General features: G+C 37.2%; 1 protein-coding gene across 1 annotated transcript; it reads left to right on the plus strand.

The window, feature by feature from the left end:
• The first annotated feature begins 1125 nt into the window (after positions 1-1125).
• LOC141606453 (ubiquitin carboxyl-terminal hydrolase 8-like) lies at positions 1126-14649 on the plus strand. Its single transcript, XM_074425590.1, has 13 exons — positions 1126-1595; positions 1673-1948; positions 2048-2198; positions 3948-4007; positions 4093-4188; positions 4553-4909; positions 5052-5192; positions 6626-6796; positions 8013-8270; positions 9240-9388; positions 10379-10918; positions 12390-12663; positions 14144-14649. The coding sequence occupies exons 1-13, from the start codon at positions 1282-1284 to the stop codon at positions 14279-14281; spliced, it is 2925 nt and encodes a 974-aa protein (XP_074281691.1). The 5' UTR covers positions 1126-1281; the 3' UTR covers positions 14282-14649.
• The last annotated feature ends 104 nt before the right edge of the window (positions 14650-14753 follow it).

The following is a 14753-nucleotide window of genomic DNA, read 5'->3' on the forward strand; positions in this document are numbered from 1 at the left end:
GAGCAAAAAATCCGATTATCCAAACTGATCCGATATCCGATCCGAATCCGATCCAAATGTTTGGATATCTGATCCGAAAGTTAAGTTTGGTTTGGATATCTGATCCGAAATCTTTGGTTTTGGTTTGGATATGGATACTAGAATTAAAACATTTGGATATCTGATCCGATCCGAAACTATAGTTTTCTAGTATAATTTCGAGAAAATAAAATTTTATTTGATACAACAGCTTAATTAATGTTTAAAATATTAGAGAAATATCTAGGTGGTACTTAAATTTTATGTCGAGAACATTGGAATAAGAATACTAAAGAAAACCATCATGTAAGATTATGAATATAATCGTGTTTCAAACTTAATTTTAAAGTAAATTCAAAAGTATGGCTATTCGATGGATATCCGCATCCGAACCGATTATTTTGGATACCCGAACATTGGATATCCGAAACATTTGGTTTGGATATTGGATATCTAACTTCAAGATTTTTAATATGGATATCCGATCCGAACTAGCACTTTGGATCAAATACCCGATCCGTACTCTGCCCTAGTTGTTGTTTGTTGATGTTAACACGAGCAGGGAATAGAATAGATCAGTTTGTTTACTAAAAAGATAAGATCCACGCATGGTGATATCGATTCGTAATCCTTATTTAGGTCTTCGTTTTACCTTACCGAATGTACTAAAATTTTCCCCAATTGAGTAGTACTCAGTTACTCACTTACCACTATTTCGCTATTTTCATCTCACAGAAAAAAACAAAAAAAACCACCCACCATTAATTTAATAGTAGTCATCCTCATCTTTCAGTAAGGTAAAAAATGACGCCAACAACTATTGTCTTCTTATGTAATTTAATTTTTTACTCCCCCCCACAACTATTGTCTTCTTATGCATGGTTTGAGTTTTGCATTGATGAAATATTTTGTTAGCATTAATATTTTCTGATTTTGTAACTGCAAAAAAAGTATCCTTTTCTGGTTTTGCCTAATTACATATGTCCTCCCTTGCATGCTTTTTTGTCAACTTTAGTATAAGTAACCGCAAACAGTACCTCTGCAAGTAAGAAAATGTAAACACCGCGTGCGGCGCACGCGCATTTCCGACTAGTAAGTAAAAATTGTGAGAGAGACGAAAGACAAAGAAAGATGTTTGCACAACATTAACGCCGAGTAATTATCTCATCCCCCACCAATTTCAAATTAATTTTGGTACATAGTACTGATACAGACAACAGTTGCGAAAACATTCGATTGCTCCCCAGTTTTTCTGAAATTTAAATGCCCTCTTCTTGTTCACCTTCTTCATCACCACCATCTTCTTCATCGTCAACTCTAACTCCTCGTCGCAAACTAACCACTACACTCCTCCTCATTTTCTCTCTCCTTTCTCGCCTTTTCAAAACCCTAATTTTCTCTATCTTCACCTCTTTCATGGACGACTTCTTCGACTTCGGCTCTTCCTCCTCTTCTGCCGCCGCCGATGATGCCGACGATTTCCTCCTCCGCAGCGCTCGACGCCGTCGACTCGCCGGATCTTCGCCGCCTTCCGTTCTCTCTCTCCGTCATGACCGCCTCTTCTTCGTCCCTCTCAAGTCTGTGTCTCTTTCTCTCTTCTATTGATGTGCAATTGCGATTATTGTTGAATTTTGAATGACGTGGAAATGTGCAGGTGGTGGGAAGATGCGAAAGTTAGTGAGTATAAGTCGAGAGAAGGTGTGCTCTATACGGCGTCGTCGAGTGATGATGATCTCGCCGAAGCAGAAGTTTCTACGAGTAATGATATTGTTCTTCGGCTAAAGAAACAATGCGGCGGCAGCTGTGTCTACGACAATGACGATGATGAAAAAGGGGGAAATGATGTAGAAGAGGATGATCAGGGAGAATTGTTTAGTGGACGAGAGTTTGCGTTGATTTCTGAGAGCATGTGGTTTAAAGCGCTCAAATGGTGAGACTAATTGTTTGAATTGCATTTTGTTACATGTATATTATAGACGAACTAGGGTGAAGTTGTGAGGTGAATTTGTTGTTGCTGTTGTTGTTACAGGCACAGTCATAATTTCTGTTCAAGACCGAGTAAGGATAAAGGAGTTACTTTGCATGCTGAAGATTATAGTGATCGGGAGGTTTTTCCTTTACAAGTTCGACTTTCGGTTTTGCGTGAAACTCTATCATTGCTGGTGAAGATTTCTCCTATGGTAATCCCTTGGACACTTCCCTCATGTTTTTTTCAATGCCAGAGGCCATGTTTGTTATTATTTTCAATTACTTTACTTGGTATGTGCTAGACTGCTAGTCCATTGTATGTTGCATGGCCACTTGAATGCATGCGTACCTAATCTAAGTTTGACGATAGAGTTGTCAATAGTTGCCCATTGTTCGAGTTTGCTAGTTTTTTGGTTAGCACTAGGGGCATAAGCTTTTGATTGTCCGGAAAAAAGTGTTTGAGAACATAGCTTATTGAAACAGTAGCACCTAGCAGGTAGTTTATCTTTAGGCATTTGATGTGGTAACTGGTAAATGTGAATGCGTATAGGAGAAACGTACGCTTTTGAACCTGTATTTTAATTTTCATATTTTATTAATTGAGTTTGAAGCTATTACGGGAAATGACTAGGCTCCTCTTTTTTGGTGGAACTTCTCTAGGGAGGAAAAAGAGAGAATTCATTCCATCCTTTGTCTTGCATAGGGCACACCAGTTGGTCGCATATGCAATATTATGTTCTTGGTTGTAAAAAGCGCGGATACCAATTTTTATAATTGAGTAATGAAAAGTAGAGAGAAATGGGGGAAAGTTTACACAAACAACAATACTTTTAAGTACTGAGAAGAGAAAGTAGGAAGATTATTTTGGGATGACTAAAAAAAAAAGTAACAAGATTATTTTGGATGGAGGGAGTGATGTTTTAGTCGATTTATCTACTAATTGAAATGCTTGATGAATGGTAGAATTTAAAGAACATATATGGCCCTAATCTATGATTGTACTTTTGTATGTGTCATTCTAACGTATATGGCTCTAATCTAGGGAATATATGCAATTAAACATCATTTCACACGTAAACATATCTTTCAACTAATCTAATAGCTAAGTTGCTGATTATGAAACACCTTCAAAAAATTATGCTGACGATAATTTGATAGTCAATCTATCGCACAAAATCTCTCCTATTACTAATTTGTTGAATGCCAAACTGGGCCATTTTTTCAGTGTCTAGAAGTTGTTTGGCTGCACTGCTATTGGACTTATTAACTCTTGGCTATGTTTTGTTTACATGTGGCCTGATAAATCTCGAAGCCTATTTTCTCCACCGTAATGCAACAGAATAAACTTAGATAAGGTATTCATTATGTGTCACTTGATAGAGAACCTCAAATTTTCCATGTTTATCCCCCCAATCAGCACAGATATTGTAATATGATCACCTTATTGAATTTTTGTAGACTTCGATAGCTCAAAAGAACATTTCCAACAGAGCTAATAACTTTCTTTCATTTGGCTTTTGCGTTAGAATGTTCTCGTTCTAGACTCTTCATAGTCCGAAGCTGTAGCTCAGACTTGACAATTTGGCAAATAATTATGGGAAGTCATTGTTTAAGTAATGTGTCTGATTGAGTGCTTAACCATTATGCCAACTTTTGTGTAGGCTTGTATTTCTAAATTTTGTAGTTTTCATCATCTGTTTTAGCAGAAAGAACAGTATTTTTATACTTCTTCCTTTCCATTTAGTTGTATACGTTTCTCAAAATACGCAAGGGGATTGTGAAAAACGTATACAATCAAATGAAGTATGGTATTTTGTGGATCACTACTCGCAACATCACATGTGTGCATACCGTGTTTTGTTTTGCTTAATGCATAGAATTCATAGAAGTATATACAAGTACAATATGTCCATTACCCGCTTATTACTTGATGTGTGCCTGACTCATATGCATGTTTTCAGGATAATTCTCTTCGATGTTATGAAAGAGCCTGTCAAATATTTGATACAGAATGTGGCCCGGTATGTTTTTCCTTGTCTGTATTTCCTTTTCTTTTTTCATTAAACTGTTAGCTCAATGATTCTCTAACTGTACTATATGGTGTAGGTTCATATTTGGGATTTCTCTGGGCAGATGACCCAGTTTTTTGAGGGTTTTGGCCCTATGTTACCAAATGGTGGTCTAGACCACGCTGTTGAAGAGGTAATTTTTTGTTGCACTGACTCATCTTCCAGTGTTACTAACTAGCTTGCCTCTTTAAGTTGTCTGCACTCTAAAGTCCTAATAGAGGATATGTTGTGTTATTTTGCTGCTCCCTGTTTTTCTTGTGTTAGCTATCAGAGAAATAAAGAGAGCAACCTACTTGTAACTATGGAGATGTTGTTTTCAATTGAACCTTAGTTTATAGCGTGTTAGAAAATAAGGTCTTGTCGCCGCAGTTATCAGGATCATTTGCTTCTTCAGCTATATCTTCTTTTTATTTATATATTTATTATTATTATTGTTATTTTAATAAATTTCTGGAAGAGGTATTGATCTATCTATTAAGCCTTGTGCTCGTTCTTAGGTTCTACTGGAATTACAAGTTTATGGATTCCGTTATTTCTGCGAAGGCAAGCAAGTGAGGAAAGCTGAGAGTGCAGAACAGGAAGGGTCCAGAAGTGAAGTGCCTTACAGCAGCTTTTCAACTAAATTGAATGGAATTGCTTCGAATGACGTTCCTTCTCCATTAGGTAGTTTGCATTCATGTGATAAAGGATATGGAGAAACAGGTATTCTTGGCTTGACTGGACTTGTAAATCTTGGAAACACCTGCTTCATGAACAGTGCCATTCAGTGCTTGGCTCACACTCCGGAGATTGTCGATTATTTTCTTGGGGATTACAAGAAGGAAATAAATTATGAAAATCCTTTGGGCATGAATGTGAGTGATTCTACACTTGCTCTCCTAATTAATGCTTATGCATCGTTTTGACTTTTGAAACTGGTCGCCTCATGTGGAGCAAACCTTTTGGGTAATATTAATATATTTTCATCTCATGCTATTTGTAACTCACTGTGGCTAGGGTGAACTTGCTTTGGCATTTGGAGACTTGTTAAGGAAATTGTGGGTTCCTGGTGGAATGCCTGTTGCTCCAAAATTATTCAAGTATACTCTTGAGAACTTCGCTCCGCAGTTCAGTGGTTATAACCAACATGATTCCCAGGTAACTGTCTTTTGGAACTAGTGGGTTCACATATCTCTCTGATTTTCACTGGCTGTTTTCTAGAAGTGAGCCCATTATAATCATTGTGTTTTAAGTTATAAATTGACTTAATCCTAATTTTGCTTATCAAATGAGGGTAGTATTCAACCTAGGAGTGTGCAAGAAAAGCTGAACCGTGATAACTGAACGGAATTCCGTGCGTTTTTAGATTTGGTTAAGCAAGCCATTTTGACAAAGAGGACCGGTGTTCCAAGCTATTATCTTTGACATGGAAACAGTTTAGTTCCGGTTCACAATTCTAAAAATGGGTTATCCGACCAAACCATTTTTGAAAAAAATCTAGGAAAAAAGCCTTCTCTTTTGTTTCAATATTCTAGTGTATCCAAATTCCAAACTCAAACCTCTTAAATCCATTGATACCGAAGTTTATTTAATGAAGAATTGCTTTGAGTATTTGTAAATGATGAAAATTTGATGAAATCACTAGAAAAAATAAACGGAAACTAAATGTACTACCCATATGGCACATTTAATGACTAACCGAACTATTTATAACTGTTTGAAACAGTTCGATGTAGGCTCGGTATTTGGCCGTATAAACTGCGTCCAAACCGAATCGAGAAATAAAGAATCAAGATGAACAAACTAGGGAAAAATTCAAAATTGTACTAAGATATTTTGAGAATGACAAGTAGCCTTTTATCGCTTTTCCTTCTTCTTCTTCCTTCCGTCTGTTGGTTTGTGATGGTACTTGAGTCTTATGAAGAAGAGGGTTAGTCTCATACTCTCATATAGCTATTTTAGTGCGTTCTATTGTCAGCTCTCTAAAACTGGAAACTTGACAGGGGTCCATCCCAGATCAATAGATAATCAAGAGTTGGGCCTAGATAATGATGTTAGTGACGCATGGTTCTCTTGTCTTTGCTTGTGAAGTGTTTTTCAGTTTTTGAGAGCAGAAGGGAGTGATTGTCAACAGTTAAGAACAGTTGTTGGGACGTGTGAGGATGTTCGCAAACTATATATGAGATCGTGTATCAATTATAATGTGACGGCGTACTTTTGCTTTGGGCTGGCAGTTGCCAGTTGGCTGCTTAAATTGGTGACATTTTTCTTTGTTATTTTTCATGTGCTCTGATTAGTTGGGGGTTGAATGAAGATGGGTTATTGTTGACTGGTAAGTGGTAGTATAGTCTCTTCTTTGGTTGCCTGCTTGTAGTGTTCATAGCTTGAGCTCTGGATCTCTGAAGCTCAGTGCGAAGTTTGATATGGAAATTTAACCCCTCCTAAATGGAGGGTCATGCTTTAAGGACAATCTTTCATCTACCTTTTATAGAAGCCATGACAAGTATATTTTCGCTGGCTTGTTGAGTATGTTACTACTGATCCTATTTTGGGTGTGTAGTTTCTCATCCGTCATTGTCTTCTTTTTGCAGGAACTGTTGTCTTTTCTATTGGATGGGCTTCATGAAGACTTGAATCGAGTGAAACATAAACCATATATTGAAGCTATAGATGCAGTGGGCCGCCCAGATGAGATGGTTGCTGATGAATATTGGCGGAATCATCTAGCACGTAACAATTCCATAATTGTTGACATGTGCCATGTGAGTCTTTTACCATTCATTATCCATCTGCTGTATCATTTAGAACTTTATAGTTGCGTAATTGGAATTCAAAAGGTGTAAGATTGATTTAGCCTTGTTATCTTGTAAAACAAAGTTTGTGGCTAACCATATACCTGACTTGTGAGTTGTGACGTGTTAATATTTTGAGATTAGGCAGTGTGTCAGGGTCCTTTCTGTTTTTTAGTCTGATCGTGATGCGTACTCTTCCTTTAGTGAGCTTAATTGAATTGGGGACAAGCGCCAATAAGATATCATAGATTCATCCTAGTCAAATCGGTCTACGTGCTCAAAGTCTTGGAATCTCTAGTCTGTGGCAGGAGTATCGATACACACATTGATGCAGCTAATATAACTTGCAACCATACACTCCTTACCTGTATAATATGTAGAATAAGTATCTTAAATTTTTGACTGATTTTGAGTTGGCACTATCTCGTTGTAGGAGGCTCAGGATTTGTACTCCGAAATACTCCCTCCTACCCATTCCAAACTACCCATTTGACTTTTCACGGTCTACGAGACGACACTTTGACCTCGGTTTTCTTCATTTATATATTATTATTTCTTTGTGTTGAAGTTATAGTTTTACGAAACCTCTTTTTATAATGAAGGTAAATATGTCAATGTTCTATTTAAATTTTTAAAATTTGAAAATAATTATAATCGAGGTCAATATTTATCAAGTTTGACTTTGAGAAGTGGATGGGTAGTTTGGAATAGATAGAAGGGGGTATAACATATACTTTTCTCTTTGATATGAACTGTATGGAACCCTGTTTTCTGATATCTTCCCCCAAGAAAATACAGCCCTTTGATATGGGTGTTCTGTGTAGGCTTCATTTGACCTGACAAACAAGCCGGGTCATGTTGTGTTCGTGTACGTGTCAACTATATTATGTTTTGTTTGTCTTCGGGTTTTGACAATTTGCACTATGATATGGTGTTGTATTACATAATCACGAAATGCCACTTCACCAACTCCTCAAGAATTATTCCTTGCAACCAGTGATTGAGACCATTAACACATGCATGTTGCCCCACCCCCTTTCCATCCCTGTACGTTGTTCAGGGTGCGTGGTTGATGACTTGATGATTTTGATGACTTCTGGCCTCCGTAGTCTGGCTTCATTTTAACAATGTTCTTCTGTATTAAAACGCCTGAATAGTAGGTCCTGAAGTGTCTTCTTGTTTTTAGGGTCAATACCGATCAACGCTGGTTTGTCCAATTTGCAAAAGGGTATCTGTCACATTTGATCCGTTTATGTACCTTTCTCTTCCTTTGCCTTCAACAACTATGAGGACCATGACTGTAACTATTATCAGCACTGATGGAAGCAGTTTACCATCATCAGTTACTGTTACTGTACCTAAGTGTGGAAGGTGCGAGGATCTTGTTCACGCCTTAGGTACATCTTGTTCTTTGAGGGATGATGAAACTCTCTTGGTGGCTGAGGTATGTTGTCATAATTTTCAGTGTCTCCCGTTGGAAAATGCTGTACTTTGTATAGTGCTGTGAAGTAATTTTCTGTTTGTATAGTCAAGTTTAAATGTTTACCGATGAATAAAAACAATGATGAAGCCATGCTACCTATCTAGTTGAATTTTAACGAAGAATAACTCCCGCCCTATCTCTCTAAACTTCTACCACCAGTAACCCTGTAGAATTTTTAGCAACCATGCATTTTGGCAAATCAGGAGTTTTTCTTTTAGCTTCCGTTGTTTTAAAAAATATCATCCAAACGCAAACATTGTTTACAGGATAGGTAGCATTCCACAAACTTGAACTCGTTCGTTGAACCAAATGGAACTATAAACCATGCAACCCGGATCATGCACATGATTTATGAGTGTGGCTACAGTTAAATCAGTTAACGTTGCAGCCGACGGCCATCTTAAGGTGCTTGATGAGAGGTGGTGGTGGTTGGTGGTGGTGCGTGTTAGTGGTAGAAGGAGAAATGGGGGTGAGGGTTGCTAATTGGTTATTCCCTTTCCTTGGCTAACCAAGCAATGAGGAAGATTAGGGGTAATTTCTTTCCTTTTCCTTCCTATCCCTTTCCTCATTTCATTCCCTTCCCCCACTTAAGTTTAATGAGCCACATCTTTGAATAAGTATCCTGGTTTCCCTTTTGGCTGTTCCACTTTGGTGGAGGAGATCTTCATAGCTGTGCTTAATTTAAAAACGATGTTCATCCATGGATGGAGGGAGTAGCTTTTTGAGGCTCTTGTACTTATGAAATGAATCACTCTCACTTTTGACAAAGATGTGATATTTTCTGTTGTAACTTTAGAGAGAGAGAAAACATTGAGAAAATTAATGTGTGTGAAGAGACTTAAGTAGGAAACTCATTGGCATTTTGAAGCACAGGAAGTATGTTGTGAATGGTGGTTGGGTGAAAGTGTTTCATTTGTTCTTCTTATGCAGGTGTATAATCACCTCATCCTTCGCTTCTTGGAAGATCCTTTTGATTCCCTGGCATTAATACGGGATGGCGATTGTCTTGTTGCTTACCGTTTACCGAAAGAACGTGAGAGTTGCCAACTGGTGGTTTTCATTAATGAGCGGAGTGAAAGGTATTTTTCTTGTGTAGCCTTTTCAATTGTATCCTGTTCACCATCCCTATTGGTACTTTGTTGACCTGCAAGTTTAACCCATACATCATCAATTACTCTAATAGTAACTCATGTGAACGTGACTATTCTTCTCATTATTATTTTTAGCTAAAGATTGCCTCCAAGTGAGTTGATGCAATCTTGGGTACTGGTAGACCGTTGGTTGTTCTGAAAGACTATATTACTCTGATTCAACAGTTGATGTCGGATTCAACAAGGAGTGGAAGTACCGCAAACAAATATTTTATGAAAAAGTTTCATGCTTCTGGCCTACAATAAAATGTAGAAGTGTCATGTCGTGCTGGGATGACGGAGTGTCATGTCAGACTGATGTGTGATTTTCACCTACTTCACTGACGCCTGATTTTTTGAATTTAATTCATAAGGTGTCTGGAATATGGAATTGATGCTAGATTGGACAAACTTATGGCACTTCACACAAAGCTGGATAGTATTAGAAAACATTGTAGATATGGCCGGAGTGTAACCTAACTCTTGTTTCACTGTTCCTTGTTTTTATTTCCTTGTGCTTTCTGGGCAAAGCAGAGGGTTACTCTACTTTGTGCTAGTAGTAGTCTTCTACCGAGTACATGAAAATTACGAACTAGTGGGTTAATTTGGGTCAGCATGTTTTGTGCCTTCATGCCAATTTTGCTTCAGATGTGTTCAAATGTGTGCATTAGCCATGTGAATCTGCCCTCAATCGTTTGTCCAAAATATGATTTAAGGCTGGGACGTATTTTGCTATATTTGTCTTTTACCTTACACATGAGTTATTCATAAGATACTGGAAGTTGCAATATGCGATTTGATAACCCTCATTTTTCTGTCGGTTTCCTTCCAAAAATGATTTGTTAAATAATTGAACAAGTGATCCTTTGAACAATTTTTTTGTCAATAATGTTATGTTATTATTCATTAGTATTCACCAGTGTACTTTTGTTATTTCAGTTACGTAAGCTATGGGAAGGAAAGGTCATGCGGGAAGTTTGGAATTCCCTTTGTGGCAAGGGTCTCTAATCTTGCGAATGGGTACCAAATTCGTGATGAATACATGAAATTGTTTCGCCCTTTTCTGAATATGGATGTAGATGATTATGACGATGTTGAAAGTTCAGATACTAATCCAGCTAAGATGGAGGCTAGTATGTTAAGTTCAGATGATTCTTTGAGTTCTGACGAGGAAGCAAGAGCTGACTTGCATATATGCTCTAATTTCCAATTTCACTTCACTGACGAGCGAGGTATAATGAGGGGTCACAGGATAAAGCTGAGTAAACCGCTAAATTTCACTGGTGACACTGAAAAACTAAATGTTCTTGTAAGTTGGCCAGAAAATATGGTGGGGCGGTATGATACTTCTCATCTCAGCCTGTTGCCGGAAGTTTTTAGACGAAACTTTTCTACTTTCAAGATGCAGGAGTCAGTGTCGTTATACAAATGCCTGGAAGGTTTCTTGAAGGAGGAGCCATTGGGCCCCGAAGATATGTGGTTAGTATACAATACTGCCAACTGTTAAATTTTACATGCTTCTGATAACGATATATGTATATAGTCCTTGGTCATAAAAATATTTGTTTTAATAGACGTGATCTTATACCCTCCTTCCCAGTCTGGTAAGCTGTAAACTGAGTCTTTCAACTACTAGTTGGTATGATATTATCATGAGGATGAATCAAGTTAGTGCAAGTAAGTCGTTTTGTCTTCGAGATGAGTTTTTAAATATGAGAAGCTGATAGTTGTTTGGAAGTAATCAAATTCCTGTCTGACATATAATCCCAATGAGCACCCATGTCATGTTCTGTCTAATAACTCAAAGCTGTTATATATTAAGACATAATTAGCTTATAGCTGAACTTACTAATATGAAATGGCCAGTGATGCTAGATAAAACTGAAAGTAGTGTGCAGACTTCTTGAAGTTGAGGTGCATTAGATAACAAGAGCAACCTGGCCATTGTGATTTTTGGATGTACATTAGTCCAGAGTAGCTTATTCGTTAACTGTATACTGTTAAGTTTTTAAAGCAGCAAAATGACTTTAATATGAGTTCTAAACAATCTATCCGAGAGGTACTGCAGTGGGAAAATACGGATTCAGTTTTTGATGCGGGTGTAATTAGAGAATCTTGATGTTAGAAGAACCTTGTATGTAGGGATTCAGAACCTCTCGCCTAGTGTGATTTTCTTACTTGTCCCTCATCTACATTGTCTTTTATGGTGCTAGTCTGATGTTATCATTCTTTTTGTTTTGCTTTTCCTTTTCTACTTTTTTATGGCATAATGCAGACATTGTGCTCAGTATTCCTGGTTCTTGATTTTACCTTTTTCTTAATCCTTGGTTACTTGTTTGAGATCCATATAATTGTATACTCCTTCCATTTATTGAACTAGTCCCATTGGTGCACGTGTTCCCTCACAAAAGTGGGCCAATTTTGCTAACTCAATAAACCGGAGGTTCCTTAAAAGCTGAGGATTGTAGGCTAAGTATATTATACTCATGTGAATATGTGATACCATCGAGTTACGCTTTTCAGGATATATGGTGTTAGAAGCTCCTATTGTGCGGTTTACCCACATGTGAGTGTCTCACATTAAATTTAACACATGGTAGGTAGCCATGACATATTTGTAACAGCAGCAATTTTACTTTCCTTAAAAATATGAGGGACATTGGACGTGTAATGTTTGGCTTCTTATTTGATTGTGAGCTATAGATTCTTGCTGAGTTTGGCCTGTTGGTTGTATTTTTTTTTTATTTTTTTATTTTTCACAAAAACTCCGGAGAGACGGTCTCTCAATAGCGTTATTGAGAGACCTCTCACATGATGGAGTGAGGGACCCACTGAATATTTTTTTCCCCTATTATATCTCCCACTAAATTAGTGGGAGACGGTCTCTCATAAGAGACTGTTTTTTTGTTGTGCTTGATGATATATCTAAGTTGTAAGCATCCTGTTCAAGGTATTGTCCGTCCTGCAAACAGCACCAGCAGGCAAGCAAGAAATTAGATCTTTGGAGATTGCCTGAGATCTTGGTGGTTCACCTGAAGAGATTCTCCTACAGCCGGTTTCTTAAAAACAAGCTTGAGACATTTGTTGATTTCCCAATTGACAAACTTGATTTGGCGGGCTTCCTTGCACATAAGAATAGTCAGCACTTGGATTGTTATAGGTTATTTGCGGTTAGTAACCACTATGGCAGTTTGGGTGGAGGTCATTATACGGCGTTGGCGTATGTAAGTGCTCTATGTCTTTGCTGTTTGCATTCACATGTTTATATATTCTCCTCCAGAATTCTAAAAAAACATACATCACAATTTACATTATAATTTATAAATTAAACTTGGAGTTTTGAACTAAAAGTGATAATCTCTGTGTCGCAGTGAATAAGGTGTATCTGTATATTTTTGCTAGATAGCAACAAAAGCCGCATATGGTAGAACACTAAAGAGACGGTTTATTTATGCTTTAAACAAATATTCCCTCTAAATCATTGAAATTAGAAACTATCCATTGTCTACTCTTAAAATTGTTCCATTTCCATTTTGAGCGCGTTTTGTGTGGCTAAATATGCAGCCTTGTGATGACAAGGAGTGTTAAAAACTGATCTGGTACACGGAACCACTAAATTGATTCGGTTTGGACGCTATTCAGTTTGACCAAATCCTGAATCCAAACCGAACCGTTTCAAACGGTTGTTAGCGGTTCGGTTAACTGCTTAAAACCGTTTTAAACACTTCGGTTAACCATTACCGTTAATCATTCCATATATACTTTGGTTTAATTATCGTTTTTTTAGTGATTCAATTAGATTTTCCTCATTTATTAATAATCCCTCCAATCCAATCCAAACTCCAAAGGTAACATCTACTTTTGTGGGGGGGGGTGTCTTTGATGCGGTACTTTGACCGGATTTTTCGTCATTTAAACACCACTTTTTTTACGAAATTTTTTATATTACACAAGACTTTTTCGTAACAAATCTAAATATGTTAGTTTCAATATTCAAAGTTTAGTACTTTTTACTATATTTACGGTCAAAGTATCCAAAAGTTGACCTCCAAAAAGTAGATGTTACCTTTAGATTGAATTGGAGGGAGTATTTAACTTCACTAGATAAACTTTAATGTCAATCAATCAATTTATGAGTTTTAAGTTTGGATGCACTAGTATAATATGAAAAAAAGGAGTATTGTTTTTATTTTTTTTAGTTATTATTTACTTAGTTTGAGTAAAACAGTTCAGTTACCGTTTTTCTAAAATTTCAAACTGGAACTGAACTGGTGGTTTTATGTCAAAGATAAGCAGTTTGGTTCACTGAACTGCTTTGTCAAAACTGTTTTGGTTAACCAAGCCTAAAAAATGCACTGTTTTTCAGTTGTATGGTACGTTTGTTAATAAGTAGTATGTCAACAGAAAAATTAATTGTGTGCTTAGTTTTTAATGGAATGCGTTCAGGTAGGAATGAAGATTTGAGTTAGCATGGACAACCCCCATATACTTCATATATTTCCATTAGAGACATGAGAAAAAGACTATCTGATTACCACAAATAATATTACTTTCTGTTCAAGCAAGAAGTTCTTATGATCTTGAGTCTGCTAGGCTGCTTCTTGTCATATGATTTGTCTTTAATAGTTGATGAGGATTGATGTTTATATCCAGTTAGTTATACAGTTGGTTGCATATAAACTCTGGGCTTGTATGTATTTGCAGCATGGTTCAAGGTGGTATGAGTTCAATGATAGCCTTGTTGAACCTATTAAAGTGGAAGATGTGAAGTCATCGGCCGCTTACGTTCTTTTCTATCGAAGAATTTCTGATACTCATTCTGATACCAACTGCCAAATTTGAGTGATGGCGAAACGTGATGTGTAGTCACAAAAATGGGTGGATGTGGCACGACGGACTGATCCGATTTTTTACTCCTTGCATATAAGGTATCGTGTACATACTCTTTTAGGAAGGATCTCAACATGATGTACATATTCTTTTAGGAAGGATCAAACACTGTGGCCTTTTGGGTGCCTGTTTGTTTTTTGAAACTAGAAAGGGCATATTGATGCACAAGCGATGTACATAGCCGCATTCTCTAGGGCTAATTGATGTACAAGCGATGTTGATAGCCTCATTCTCCAGGCCTAATTTTTCATTTTGAACTGTTGTAGCTGAACAATGGCGATAGAAGTTTATAGATAGCTTGCCTTCAGCTTCTTGCGTCATTACATGTGCTCTGTAAATCCTCAAGAGTAGCAAATAAAGTAGCATGATAACAAATCAAACCTGCTGGCAGTGGCATGTATGTTCCTAGAAATTCTTGGACCAA

This window comes from Silene latifolia, chromosome 1 (assembly GCF_048544455.1).
Source record: "Silene latifolia isolate original U9 population chromosome 1, ASM4854445v1, whole genome shotgun sequence".
In the NCBI taxonomy this organism is placed as follows: Eukaryota; Viridiplantae; Streptophyta; class Magnoliopsida; order Caryophyllales; family Caryophyllaceae; genus Silene; species Silene latifolia.

Excerpts from the sequence above, each read along its gene's own strand:
- LOC141606453 (XM_074425590.1), top strand. The coding sequence starts at position 1,282 with ATGCCCTCTTCTTGTTCACCTTCTTCATCACCACCATCTTCTTCATCG. Across the intron at positions 1,596-1,672 it reads CTCTTCTTCGTCCCTCTCAA|GTGGTGGGAAGATGCGAAAG; the intron begins GTCTGTGTCTCT and ends GGAAATGTGCAG. Across the intron at positions 10,919-12,389 it reads TTGGGCCCCGAAGATATGTG|GTATTGTCCGTCCTGCAAAC; the intron begins GTTAGTATACAA and ends ATCCTGTTCAAG.